Below are 14,828 nucleotides of genomic sequence, written 5' to 3'. Positions count from 1 at the left end.
CATGATTAAATCCCTCCTTCTAATAACAAATCATTCTTCTTGGGAAAATATTATTTAAAATGGGATGATCATATTTCTCTCTCTTCTGCAGAGAAAGTGATTGTTCTTGGGGAGTACGCATATGATTTGAACTAAATCAACAGTCATTTTTTGGATTATTTCACAATGAAACTGGAAAAGAAAAGCCCTCTTCCTTTTTGTGTCACAAGACTGAATGAATGTCAGCTTGGATTCAGATGGTTTAAGATTTATCAAGAATGCTAGCCTGAGAGAATGACAGCAAGAAACCAAAGAAGGAACCAGAGTGTGTGTGTGTGTGTGTGTGTGTGCGCGCGTGCACACACATGTGCACGTGTGTGAGAAAGAATAGCTTTTGAATCTCTAGATTCAATCATTTCTGAGGCAGTTCAGTTCAACCCCAGCCTTTTATATGGTTTGACTATTTTTTTAATCATGTAATTCATGTTGAGTTTTATCACTTGTAACTAAAATAGTCATACTTGACAGAAAAACCGGACTATAGTTCTTGTCAGCTTTAATCCCCTCAAACTCTTACCAGTACTGTCACATCTTAAAAGAGGGTTTCTGATATTAAGCAAACCAAAAAATGGCCTTAGTGTAAAGAGTACACCATTAACTGGAGACCCAAAGAGAAGATCAAATAATTTGGAAATAAAATAAGAAGGCAAAATTAAGATGATGTGGGTGAAGACCAAATGATGCTGACAAAATAAAGTTTTCCAAAATCACACATCCACACTTAAGTTAAATTCAGACTTTGTAAGAAGAAACTTTGATTTTTCACAGATACAGAACATAAATCCAAAAGAAATTATGTTCATTTTTCCCACCATTAATGGTTTTAAAGATTTTATTTATTTATTTGACAGAGAGAGATCACAAGTAGATGGAGAGGCAGGCAGAGAGAGAGAGAGAGAGAGAGAGAGAGAGAGAGAAGCAGGCTCCCTGCTGAGCAGAGAGCCTAATGCGGGACTCGATCCCAAGACCCTGAGATCATGACCTCAGCCGAAGGCAGCGGCTTAACCCACTGAGTCACCCAGGTGCCCCCCACCATTAATGGTTTTAAAGCCCACTGCTTCTAGTCATTTGCAGGCATTATGATTTTCCATATGTATCTTCAAAACAGACATAAATAAAACATGCCCTTTCTGTTTCAGCTACTTCTCTTTTTCCTGTGTTTTCTTATTTTGCAATTTTCAATCTTCTATGATGAGCTAAAAATTATTAGTATGTGAAGGGTTCATGTATTTTTTCCTTCTTTCACACACTTGGTGATTCCTCTTCTTTGATCTCTGAGAAAAGAGAAACAAAATATTCTTACTGGATTATTTAGGGAAAAGCAACCAGAAGGAGGAAGAACATTGGGCTACTGGGGGGTCTAAACCAACCATCCCTGACTTTGGGAGTGCATGCTCCATGAAGAAGAGAAGACATGAAGAAACCAAGATGGTAGAGTTGGTAGTAGCATGAGAGTTTCTTAGCAGTTTGCAAGTGAAAGAGAATAAAGAAGATATGATATTCTAATTTTATTTCTCGCAAACGAAAATAAAATTTGAGTATAAATTGAAACTTCTGTCTTATTTTTTTTTAAGATTTTATTTATTTATTTGACAGACAGAAATCACAAGTAGGCAGAGAAGCAGGCAGAGAGAGAAGGGGGAAGCAAGCTCTCCGCCGAGCAGAGAGCCCAATGTGGGGCTCGATCCCAGGACCCTGGGATCATGACCATAGCCAAAGGCAGAGGCTTTAACCCACTGAGCCACCAAGGTGCCCCTCTGTCTGATCTTTGACTGAAACTTGCAGCATGTATTCTTGAGAGAATCTGTAGAGAATACATGTAATGCTAAAATCTGAGGCCATAAATATGAAAGGCACATATGTCTATCTAGCACTGACTACATGGCATTAAGAGAAACTCTGAGGCGGAAGACACATCAAAAAAGTCAAATCAAAAAAGGCAAAAAGCAAAGATCCTATCTGATCAGGAACAACGCTGATCCAATCCATTTCTGGGTCCCAAGCAAAGAAGCACATTTTGAGAGAAGAGGGCAAGGATACAACTTGGAGTATTCACACAGTAGAAATGACAGAATTGTATCATTTCCAAGTTTCTGTCTTTAGACATGGGGGGAAAGAGAAATAGTGCAAATTCCTAGGATTTACCCTAAGGGTGGGGACATCAGGAAATGGGAGGGGGGGACAAAACACACCCAGCCAGTGAGCTACAGGGTAGGACTCCTCACAAGACGGTGACCTACAGTGACACAGTGAACTTCCACATACCCAGTAGATCCAAGCAGGAGTAGCCATACAGCTGACACCTTCAAATGTCAATACCATCAAATATCTACCTGTTTCCTCAGGAGGCAAATCCTCTAAGAAGTCATCTGCAGCCCACAGCATCTGTCCCAGCGCAGAAAGGATCAGAACGTCCTTTACAGGGTCCAGCTCCCACTCTGAGGTATAATTACTAACCACCAAGATGTCAGAAAGAGCAAATCCAAGTTCTCTGTGGACTGTCTCTAACTGCAATAGAGAAACAGTGACCAAGACTATTTTAGGTCAATATATACCATGAAAGCAGTAACAAATAGCAGGAGCTTGGCAGTAGTATTCCTGTCGGGGAAAATAAAGATAGAGATCTGGTCCCATAAATACTTACTTAAAGAGCTTCACAAGTCAATTTCCAGTGTCACTACCAACTTTCATCGAGAATACATGTAATAGATTTCATATGAGTTAGAAATGAAAGGTAACTAATAGTTCCATGTAGATTACATGTAGAACTATTACTAATAGTTCCATGTAGATAACAAGCATTTTTAATGCTTTATGTGATTTCCCTGTTTCTTATTCAAAGTTATTCTCATGATTAGCCAATTGTACTAGATTAGCTTAGTATGCTATTTTAATTCTTGCTTAGACAAATTTATCTGGGGATTGACACTGCTTGGATTTAAAACAGGGCTCTGTTATTTCTCATCACTGTCAAAAACACTAGCAAATACTTTACTCTCTGTGTGTTTGTTTCCTCATCTATAAAATGTGGTAATGCCAGTACTCATCTCACAGGGCTGTTGTAAATATTGAATAAGAAAATTTATCACATATTTAGTGCTCAACAAATACTAGCTATCATTACATGTTCCCAACTGGTATTCCCAAATCCAGGTTACTTTCGACTACAATCCATTCTACATGTAGTGGCAGATTAATTTTTGTGATGCATCAGTTTGGCTATATCACTATTTTTTAAAGCTGCATTATCTACAATAGCCAAATTATAGAAAGAGCCCAAGTGTCCACTGACTGATGAATGGATAAAGAAGATGTGATTCATATATATATATATATATATATATATATATATATATGAAAAATCTTGCCATTTACAAGATTAGAATCAGAGAGTATTATGCTAAGTGAAATAATTTGGAGAAAGACAAACACCATATAATTTCACTCATATGTGGAATTTAAGAAACAAAACAAATGAGCAAAGGGTAAAAAGGGAGAGAGAGAGAGAAACTAAGAAACAGACTCTTAAGAATAGAGAGAACAAACTGAAGGTTACGGGGGATCGGGGAGACAGGCTAAATCCGTGATGGGGATTAAGGAGGGCATGTGCTGTGACGAGCACTGGTGATGCATGGAAATGCTGAATCACTACATTGTACATTTGAAACTAATATTATACCGTATGTTAACTCACTGGAATTTAAATAAAAACTTAAGAGAAAAAGAATTGCTATGATTCCCCATAGTGTGCCCAATTACGTAAAGTCACCTCGTGCAAATATAACTTCTTTATCTCCCCCTACAAGGATTCGGCTCTCCACTAAACTGAATGACTCCATGCTTCCCACTCACACTGCCTCTTCCTACACTACGGTATTGACTTGGGCTATATTCATAGCCTGATTTTTTTTTGTCCCCTTTTGTCTCGTCACCTCCCCAAATCCTCCTCCTCTTTGAAACCTATTTTCCAGGGACACTCCAGGAATGAAATCTTCTCCATCTCCTTCACTAATATTTTCCTCCTCTAAACTTTCGATTTTATTTTGAATCCCTTCATAAGATTTATCATACTCATACTCTGTCAATTTTTTTCCTATCCCTCTCCCCCACCCTCTCACCTCTACCGATAAAATTATAACCTTTTGAATGCAGAGAAATTGTTTTAATTACTGTGTATCTAGTTAGCAACTATCACACTGACTCAATTATGAAAGGCAATCAATAAATATTTGTTGAATTGAAGCTATTTGGTTTAAATTATAATGAATGGAATGATCTGTGTCCATGTAAAGATGAATATATATTTAATTTTTAAATTTGAGATGTAAGTCTGAATTACCCAAGAAATTATTTTAAATCTTAAGTTCAATAGGTGATCATTTTTACTTTTATTCACAGCAATATCATGTGATTATAGTGACATATCTCAGAAAATGTGTCTGCAAAGAGGAACATCATTTATTACCTTAGGCTTCACAAGCATACATTTGTATATGTCTCCAAGGTCACCTCTGCTAATCAGGTCCATGCTATCCACATGAGTGAGTAAAACCACATGTGCTACACCTAGGCCAAACAGATACTTGTCACTTTGATCATTAAAGACAGCATCAGTATGTTTCAGTTAACCAGGGATCAATTATGCAGCAGGCTATCTGTGGAGCAAGTTTAGAGATTTGGGAAGGCCCACCATCCCTTAAAAATGCACTGCTCAAGTACTCATTAGTATCATAGGAAATTCCCTTCATTGCTTTTCATGGTAAGAAATGTGGCTTCAAATGAAACCACCTTTTGGAAGAGATAACTAAAGAGGTAACTAGTGATACTACAATATTGTTGATTGGTCTCCTATCCTGTCCAAACGGTTGTTTTTATGGAGACTACAGAAGAGATCTCACAAGCAAGATGGGGGAGAATCCTCCAGAAGTCAAAAGCAAGTATGAAAGCATCACAAGTAAATTGTTCTATGACAGTGCTAGCAAGCACCTCCCTGCACACCTCACTGGCAAGGTTTCAAATTACAGTGAGCAAGTAAATCACTCCATGCTTCTAACTTAATCAAAGCTGTGACAAACTGGCTCTTTTCCCGACAGAATGGGTAATAAAGCCAAGAAAAGCCAGTATGGGGCACCTTAATTCCCCGATCCTGTCTACCTTCCCCTAAGCCTTTATGCTACCCCGCCCTACCTAACATCTTACTTCCCTGACTGTTTTCTTACTAATATACTGTTTTCCATTTCTAATCATTTAAGGCCCAAGTAGAAATCTAGAACTTTTGGTAAATGAATCTATGTTAGGATACAGTGGTAACAAGTAGTGAAGACTGTGTTAAATTCTTCAAATATATTGATTTGTTTAATCCTTATAATAAATCTCTGAGATAGGTGCTACCCTTTTACTAATTTTCTAGATTAGGAAATCGAGACATAGAGAATTTAGGTTATGGCACAAAGTCATACAGCTGTTGAGTGCTTGATTTGTTTGAACCACACTGATGGGCCACAGAAGATTCACATTTGCAATTTCTCAAATTTTTCATCCTGTCCTAAAACCATTGTACAATGTAGTCTAATTAACTGCCCTCAATAGCAGAGTGGAACAAGACTCACCACACTTTATCAACTCCCTTCGAATTTTTTTTATCTTTGCCATCATGTCACGAGAGAGGTGTTCAACAGAGTTGATGTCAAACACAAGTGCCACACAATGGATTCTGTCCTTCAGCAATGGGTTGTCAATATAGTTACTATGACCCGGTGTGATTGGTTTTGTGGAATTAAACTGAAAGGTAAACACAACACAACATTTTAATTCCATGGATATATTCATGAGCATGTATTATATATCAGGCAGTGTGCAAGTCTCTGATATTATGAGGCTAACAATCCAGTAGAGAAGACAGTCTGTGCAAGTAGCCAGCACCCCATTCCCTCAGTCACATAAAGTTTCCAAAGAAGTGGACACATAATCTGGGAGCTGAAAAGTAGGGGAAGTTAGTCTGATAAAAGGAATGAGCACATGGCCAAAAGCATTCTAGATAGAACCAATGTGGGCAAGGTGGAGGTGAGAGCCTTCAGAAAGAAATGTGGTTTCACCACACAGAATGCAAGGGCTGAAAGTGGTTCAAAATGAGATGCATTTACTCTTGAACTAGCAATCCTTCTGCTGGCAATCTGTCACAGGTATGGCAGTAAAAATACAAAATGATGCATGCACAAGTCTGTTAACTTCAGGACTACATGTAGTGGCAGGATTCTAATGTACCAATAACACAGAGTAGTTCATGACTTCTCTAAAAAGAGGAGAACCACAGACCAGTATTTTCTTATCTTGTAAAAAAAAAAAAAAGTATACCATAAATTTTTATATACTTTTTAAGAATTTATTTATTTATTTGACAGACAGAGATCACAAATAGGCAGAGAGGCAGATGGGAGCTGGGGGGAGAAGGCTCCCTGCTGCTGAGCAGAGAGCCCAATGTGGGGCTCGATCTCAGGATGCTGGGATCATGACCTGTGCCCCAAGGCAGAGGCTTTAACCCACTGAGCCACCCAGGCGCCCCTTATATGGTTATTTATAAGAAAAAGGAAGAAGTGTATTTGAAGGGCCAGAGAAAGGAAATAGATTGACTACACCCTATTTTGTAAAGTTGACTTTAGACTATATTTCAGTATACCAAACCTAACTGTATGTGGTTTTGGTAAATGTTAGTTGACTAGGAAGAGTGGGTTTGATGTTTGTCATCAGAGTATTGGTGTACTTGCTATGATCTATGGATTAAATGTTAAGATGTATTAAATCTGATTCCAAGGAATACAGGGGAGGGGAAAGTGGATAAACACAGGTGATGAGCCATGAGTCAAAAATTGATGAAGCTGAGTAAATGGGAATTCATTAAATTGTTTGTCTACTTTTGCATCATTTAAAATCCCCTATAATAAAGCTGTTTTTAAAAAAAAAAGAATATTGAAAAATAAACTTTCCCTCTATAAGACAATGCTGTACTAAAGAATGAAAGCCCTTGTATGAGTAGAAAAATAAAACATTTTGTGTTTCTGGATAAGAACATTGGATATGTAAAGATGTAAATCAAATTTTGATATAAAATTTTAATGTAATTCTAATCAAAACAACAACAAATCAAACACAAACAGGCTCCCTTAGAAAAGTATATTGTGGAAATAGTGAGAAAATCAGAAATAAGTAATGAATATGACTTGTCCAGTGAGGTATCAAGACACAGTTGATTGCTATGGTAGTTACAACAATTAAACGATGTGGTAATAGAAAGAGTATCATAGGGGCGCCTGGGTGGCTCAGTGGGTTAAGCCACTGCCTTCAGCTCGGGTCATGATCTTAGGGTCCTGGGATCGAGTCCCGCATCGGGCTCTCTGCTGAGCGGGGAGCCTGCTTCCCTCTCTCTCTCTCTCTCTCTCTGCCTGCCTCTCTGTCTACTTGTGACCTCTCTCTGTCAAATAAATAAATAAAATCTTAAAAAAAAAATAGTATCATAAAGGAATTGATAAATACATCAACAGAACAAACCAATCCCTGTATTTGGTAGGGAAAAGATGCAAAGACATTCAAGGAAAGATGCTGGCACTACTGTTCATTTGGAAAAAGGTAAAGTAATGATTAATTAAAAATCTAAATGTCTATACAAAGGACTAGAAAGTTTTTTAAAAAATGACAGACTAAAGTAGTTTTCTCTTTATTCCCCCCTTCTCCTGTCTAGAACACAGACAGGGCTCAGTATTAACATCTGGAGAGCATTAAAGATGAAAGCCACACATCTTAGTCAGCTTGGGCTGCCATAACAAATTACCATATTTGGTGCCATGAAGAACAAAAATTACTTCTCACAGTTCTGGGGCTAGAAAGTCCAAGATCAAGGTGCTAGCAGATTTGGCCTCTGATGAGAGCCCTCTTCCTGGTTGGTAGATAGCTACCTTCTCATTATGTCTTCATGTGGCAGAGAGAAAGATCATCTCTCTTTTTATCTCTTCTTGTAGGACACTAATCCCATTCATGAGAGATTTACCCTCATGACCTAATCACCTCTCAAAGGCCCCACCTCCTAATACCATGACCCATATGCCAATATCTAAGTGATTAGCCCAATCATACCTGATATCTGTCCGAAATGTGGCCTTTTAAGATGTAGACTATGTCATCCATGCACAGTCCTTCTTCCTTCTCACCCAGCCCCATTGAGTCACAGAGAATAAACGGCAGGGCATTGCCAGATCTCTGATCCTTAATGGAATATGTCCTGTACTACAGAGGAGAAAAAAAGCAATTTTAAGAGTACATTTTTTTAGTTGCAAATGGAGATAAAGTCTACATGGAATGAAGTCAAATAACCTTCAACAAAGCAGGAAAAAATATACAGTGGAAAAAAAGACAGTCTTTTCAATAAATGGTGCTGGGAAAATTGGACAGCTATATGTAGAAGAATGAACTCAACCATCCTCTTACACCATACAAAAAGATAAACTCGAAATGGATAAAAGACCTCAACATGAGACAGGAATCCATCAGAATCCTAGAGGAGAGCACAGGCAGTAAACTCTTTGATATCAGCCACAAAAACTTCTTTCAAGATATGTCTCCCAAGGCAAAGGAAACAAAAGCGAAAATGAACTTTTGGGACTTCATCAAGATCAAAAGCTTCTGCACAGCAAAGAAAACAGTCAACAAAAGAAAGAGGCAACCAATGGAATGGGAGAAGATATTTGCAAATGACAGTACAGAAAAAAGGCTGATATCCAGGATCTATAAAGAACTTCTCAAACTCAACACACACAAAACAGATAATCATGTCAAAAAATGGGCAGAAGACATGAACAGACACTTCTCCAATGAAGACAAACAAATGGCTATCAGACACATGAAAAAATGATCATCATCACTACCCATCAGGGAGATTCAAATCAAAACCACATTGAGATATCACCTTACACAAGTTAGAATGGCCAAAATTAACAAGACAGTAAACAACATGTGTTGGAGAGGATGTAGAGAAAGGGGAACCCTCTTACATTGTTGGTGGGAATGCAAGTGGTGCAGCCACTTTGGAAGACAGTGTGGAAATTCTTTAAGAAATTAAAAATAGAGCTTCCCTATGACCCTGCAATTGCACTAATGGGTATTTAACCCAAAGATAAAGATGTAGTGAAAAGAAGGGCCATCTGTACCCCAATGTTCATAGCAGCAATGGCCACAGACTGTGGAAAGAACCAAGATGCCCTTCAATGGACAAATGGATAAGGAAGATGTGGTCCATATAAACTATGGAGTATTATGCCTCCATCAGAAAGGATGAATACCCAACTTTTGTATCAACATGGACAGGACTGGAGGAGATTATGCTGAGTGAAATAAGTCAAGCAGAGAAGGTCAACTATCCTATGGTTTCACTTATTTGTGGAGCATAAGAAATAACACGGAGGACATGGGGAGATGGAGAGGAGAAGGTAGTTGAGGGAAATTGAAGGGGGAGATGAACCATGAGAGACTATGGACTCTGAAAAACAATCTGAGGGTTTTGAAGGGGCAGGGGGTGGGAAGCTGGGTTAGCCTGGTGGTGGGTACTATGGAGGGCATGTATTGCATGGAGTACTGGGTGTGGTGCATAAACAATGAATTCTGGTACACTGAAAAAAAAAATAAAAAATTTAAAAAAAAAGAATTTTCAAAACTACTTAATTTGAACAAAGAAGCAAAGGCTGAGTGACTTTGAATAGACATACCTTGCCAGATACCCCACTTGTATCAGAGCCCACCAGAGCCTGGTGTGTTACATGGCCTCGGAAAACAGACTTTACTGAGTTGAAGAAGCTAGACTTCCCAGCCCCAGTGGGACCCAGGAGTAGAATCCGTATCTGGTGAACGAGGCCTCCATATGGACTGTAGGTTTTTATGTCATGCAATAATCTCTCATGGAGTCTGTTCAGACAATTATAACAACAAAGAGTACATCACAAGAACTTACCATAAGCTTTCCTAGAATTCCTTTTCTTTTCTTATATATTATTATTTCTTTTTGATTAGCAACTTGCTTTCCTGTTGAAAGGACAAGCAGCTATCCTACTTCAAATCCTACTATAAAAGAATAAAAAAGCAAAAATAACACAACTAAAGCCAACCAGACACAAAACCTTTCAGATTTAAGCAACCAGTTCATATAAACCTAATAACAAATATGAACTGTTATGAAGGTAACTTATCAATAATAAATTTCAAAAAGCACAACATAACGTGTGACTTTTGAAGTTTATGTAAGTAGATAATTTCTAACATGTTCTTGAAGTTCATTTAAGTATCCTGTACCTACCAGCCACCCTTTTCTTTTTTTTTTTATATATAATTTTTTTTTTATAAACATATATTTTTATCCCCAGGGGTACAGGTCTGTGAATCACCAGGTTTACACACTTCACAGCACTCACCAAAACACATACCCTCCCCAATGTCCATAATACCACCCCCTTCTCCCAAACCCCCTCCCCCCAGCAACCCTCAGTTTGTTTTGTGAGATTAAGAGTCACTTATGGTTTGTCTCCCTCCCAATCCCATCTTGTTTCATTGATTCTTCTCGTACCCACTTAAGCCCCCATGTTGCATCACATGGAACTAGAGCGTATCATGCTTAGCCAAATAAGCCAGCCACCCTTTTCAACGCAATTCCCTCAAATAGTTGAAACTGTAACTTCAAAAGTCTAAGCAAAAATGTAGACATGCAGCCAAATAATTATTTTCCTTCAAGTATATAAAAACATTAGGAGTGCTTTCCCTTTACGCAGCATTCTTTCTATTTTAACATTGGTATTATCAAATAGTTTCATGATTATAAATATAATTATAGTTTATTCTTGATGATCCAAAAGTTACATTATAATCTATGTTAACAATTTGACAGAACTTATAAAAAAATAAGTCTAAGATAATAAACAGAACAACAGAACATTATTTTAATTGACTTATTTTATAACATACAATATATAATATTTATAATAAAAACATGATTTTAATTGACATTGACTTACTGAGTAATCCCTTTCATGGTTCTTTTATCCAATAAATCTAGGGAAATAAAGAAAAATGAAAAGCACAAGTTGTTGAATGATGGTCTAAATGAATGTCAATGCATTCACTAGGGTAAAATACAGAAATAGCTCTTCCATGACAGCAGCACAGTACAACAAAAGCAAGCGGAGAAAATTCTGCAAAGCTCCTTAATATCTCTTTCGAAGAATCTAGTGCTAGAGGGAAGGTGGGCACTGTAAGACTAGATTGCCCACAGATCTCTTCTCACCCAATTACTCAGCAGTAGGATGTGGCTTGCCCCAACATGGGAAATGAGAACTGGGGTCCTTTCTGAATCAAAGAAGCAAGGCATGAAGGCAGGGGGACAGGCCAAGGAAAGACTGGGAACACTCTAAAATAGTTCCTCTCCATAATCCAAGAGGTCTGAAAGGGATAATGTACAGAGATACAAAAAAAAAAAAAAAACCCACAGACACCAAATCTTCTCTAAAACCTACTGTCTACGGCTGGAGTTCCTGGAACTTCCAGTCCAATTAATTTTCTTTGTGGCTCCAAAGAGAGTGCAGGACGCCTCCCTCACCCAATCAGAGCACAGTGAGTGGTTCAAGGGAGAGCGGAGGACTTTTTGTGAACCAGTGAGACTCAGGCCCAGAATTTCACTTCCTGTGAAGAGATACTCTTCGGTGGTAGATTTAAAACTGGACGGACCAGGGGCACCTTGGTGGCTCAGTGGGTTAAGCCTCTGCCTTAGACTCAGGTCATGATCTCAGGGTCCTGGGATCAAGCCCCAAATCAGACTCTCTGCTCAGCAGGGAGCCTGCTTCCCCAACCCCCACCTCTCTCTGCCTACCTCTCTGCCTACTTGCGATCTCATTCTCTCTCTCTGTCAAATAAATAAAAATAAAATCTTAAAAAAAAAATCAGTCGGTTCCGTGACTGACTGGGTTTCCGCTCAGGTCATGATCTCCCAGTAGTGGGATAGAGCCTGGGTCAGGATCCATGCCCCACATTGGGCTCCATGCTCCACATAGCACCTGTAGTGGATTCTCCCTCTCCTTCCCTCACTCACTCAGCCTCCCTCTCTCTAAAATAAATAAATGATAAATAAAATCTTAAAAAAAGAAAACTGAAAGGATCAGGTGTAGTGACGCTGGCAATTCTCTACACTACAAAAAAATACTGTGTGAAACATTTAAAAATATGGCTAAACATATGGACTGAAAACCTCTTTAAATGACCAAAAGTAAAAATAGTAAAGACTACATACAATGACTATAATAAAACGAGAAAAGAGTTAAGTGTACACAGAGACAAAAGCCACTTCTTGGGACTTTTACAAAGCACCTCTTAACTTTAACATCCAAAAGGAAATTCAAAATCAAAACTGTAAATATATAGAAGTTAACTAGAATATAAACATTTTATATCAACCTTGTGACAAAAGTACACTTCGTTAATAACAAGAAAGAAGGAAAGTTTTGAAAATCGAAAATAGAAACAGAAAAGACTACAGAAACAAACCTTAGAAATATTAGAAGGAATTAGCCAAAATACAATGCAAATTTTAAAAGTTAAAAAAGGATAAAATAATATAGTAATTGGCTTAAACTGTAAAATAAATTACTAACTAGTCTAATCAAAGTAAACCAGATTCACAAAATATTATGCCACAGTTCATGTGCCAAATGGTTACATATTGTAACAAAAAGTGTTGGGAAAAATTTAGAAGTGACAAAAACTCTCATATACTGCTGTGGTGAGGGCAATTGGTATTGGAAAGCTTTGTCAGTATCCACTAAAGCTGAGCATACACCAATCCAATGACCCAGAAATTCTGTATACGTATTCTTTAAACAATACGAATGTGTGAACCAAAACACATATACACGAAGGCCTAGAGATTCCATGGATTTATGAGGCATGTCTTCATGGGAATGTCATGTAAGCTGATTGTCTTGATCTGCTCAGGCTGCCATACAAATACGTATAATAAAAAATTTCCTTCTCACAGTTCTGGAAGCTCAGAAGACCACTGTGCAGCAAGGTAGATTTCATCCTGAGGCCTCTTCCCTTGCCTTGTAGGTGGCCGCCATCTCACCGTGTTCTCTTATGACCTCTTCTTGTATATTCAAGGGGAGAAAGTAAGCTCTCAGGTGTCCCTTCTTAAACGAATGTGTATCCTATTAAATTAAGACCCCACTCTTAGGACCTCATTTAACCTTAATTACTTCCTTAGAGGTCCCGTCTCCAAGTACAGCCACACTGGGAGTTAGGGCTTCAACATAAGAGTCTTGGTTGGGGGCAACATTCAGTCCATAGCACTGACATATAAACGTTCCATAATATAACCACTCTTCAGTACTTAAGGTGACCCACAACGTTCAAAAAAACAACAGGCAGGTTGTTTTACAACGCTGCCTATTGTTTTATCCAGAAAGCATATGTCTAATATGCAAAGGAAGATCCTATGAGCCAGGCACAATATTCTTATACCTTTTCTGCCTTCTCCGAGATTTCTGACTGCTTTTAACCTTATCCATGAAATGATTAGTCAAGCCTGATACTGGGAAAGATATCCGAATTGTAGAGGTCTGATTTTATAATCCACTCCCTTGTTTAGCTCAATCCCTCAAACATAATATTGAATGTAAGAGGCCAGACATACAAGAGTGCACATTGTGAAAGGATTCCACTTACATAGAATTCAAAAAGAAGAAGTAATTAGTGTCAATGAGCCAAAGTAATAGTTATCTTTGGTTGGTAATAACCATGAAGAATCAGCAAGGAGCTTTTTGAAATGATAATAATAATCTTATGTCTTCATCCTAGTAGTAGCGACATTAGTGTGTCTAGTTTATAAAAGTTTGTCATTGGTACATTTATCAATTGTGCATTTCTCTGTTTATGTGTTATACCTCAATAAGAGTTTCCTTAACTGATCCAGGATTTTCAACATCATGACATATCCAAGTAAACTGACCAGACATCAACAAAATTTTTTAGATGTTTGAGGCATCCAGGAAGTAAGATCAAATCATTCAAAGGGAAACAATAAAAACAAATAAGTAAGTCTGGCCCTAGGTTTTCCACAGCAATATCAGTACTGTGAAAACATTACAAATCCCCAAAGAATTATGTACTCTGGTGATCATTCAAGTATGAAGACCACAGACAACTAGTTTGGAACATGCAAATACTCAAGAGGATATTATTTCCAGGGCCCCTTCTTTTAAATGGATAGACATAAATAACTGTTTCAGAGATAAAATGTAAATGGCCAATACACATAAACTTGCTAATAATAGGGAATAAGCAAAGAAGAAAATGGGAAACCATCTCTTGACCATCAAATTGCAAATATTCCAAAGTTTGATAATATCAAATGTTGGCAAGAAGATAGGGAAATAGGCATTTCTATAACACTCTTGGTTAAAGTATAAAAGCCTTTGAGATGTGTCTATTAAAGTGAAAACGTAAATCTTTCTTAAACAACAAACCCACTTCCAGGAAGTTACTATAAAGAGTATTTTTGTGCACAGTTATATTCACAAATACATTACAAAAGCATTGCTTCTAACAGCAAATATTGGAAAAAATGTCCTTTAGCAGAAAAATAAGTATATTCATTTTGGTCTTTTAATATAATGGATACAATAGGAAATTGCAAGATCTAGTACCAGTCAAGAGAAGGTTGAGGTTTGGTTTCATTCCTAAAGAATCTCAGTCTTTAAGTTTGCTGC

The 14,828-nt window shown here is 37.7% G+C and overlaps 1 protein-coding gene across 1 annotated transcript in view; it reads right to left on the bottom strand.

The window, feature by feature from the left end:
• Positions 1–853: 853 nt before the first annotated feature.
• LOC309843226 (uncharacterized protein) overlaps positions 854–14,828 on the bottom strand; it is a 41,346-nt gene continuing 27,371 nt past the window's right edge. The window contains exons 11-17 of the mRNA XM_082688565.1: positions 11,088–11,124; positions 9,792–9,987; positions 8,167–8,316; positions 5,649–5,820; positions 4,505–4,605; positions 2,373–2,547; positions 854–1,313 (exon numbers count right to left, since the gene is read on the bottom strand). Coding sequence (XP_082544691.1) covers positions 1,282–1,313; positions 2,373–2,547; positions 4,505–4,605; positions 5,649–5,820; positions 8,167–8,316; positions 9,792–9,987; positions 11,088–11,124 — 863 coding nt within the window. The 3' untranslated portion in view covers positions 854–1,281. The remainder of the gene's footprint in view (positions 1,314–2,372; positions 2,548–4,504; positions 4,606–5,648; positions 5,821–8,166; positions 8,317–9,791; positions 9,988–11,087; positions 11,125–14,828) is intronic.

This window comes from Mustela nivalis, assembly GCF_964662115.1.
Source record: "Mustela nivalis genome assembly, chromosome: 10".
Classification (NCBI taxonomy): Eukaryota; Metazoa; Chordata; class Mammalia; order Carnivora; family Mustelidae; genus Mustela; species Mustela nivalis.
Note: the sequence above shows the minus strand (reverse complement) of the source record. Positions and strands in the feature narration are given on the sequence as shown.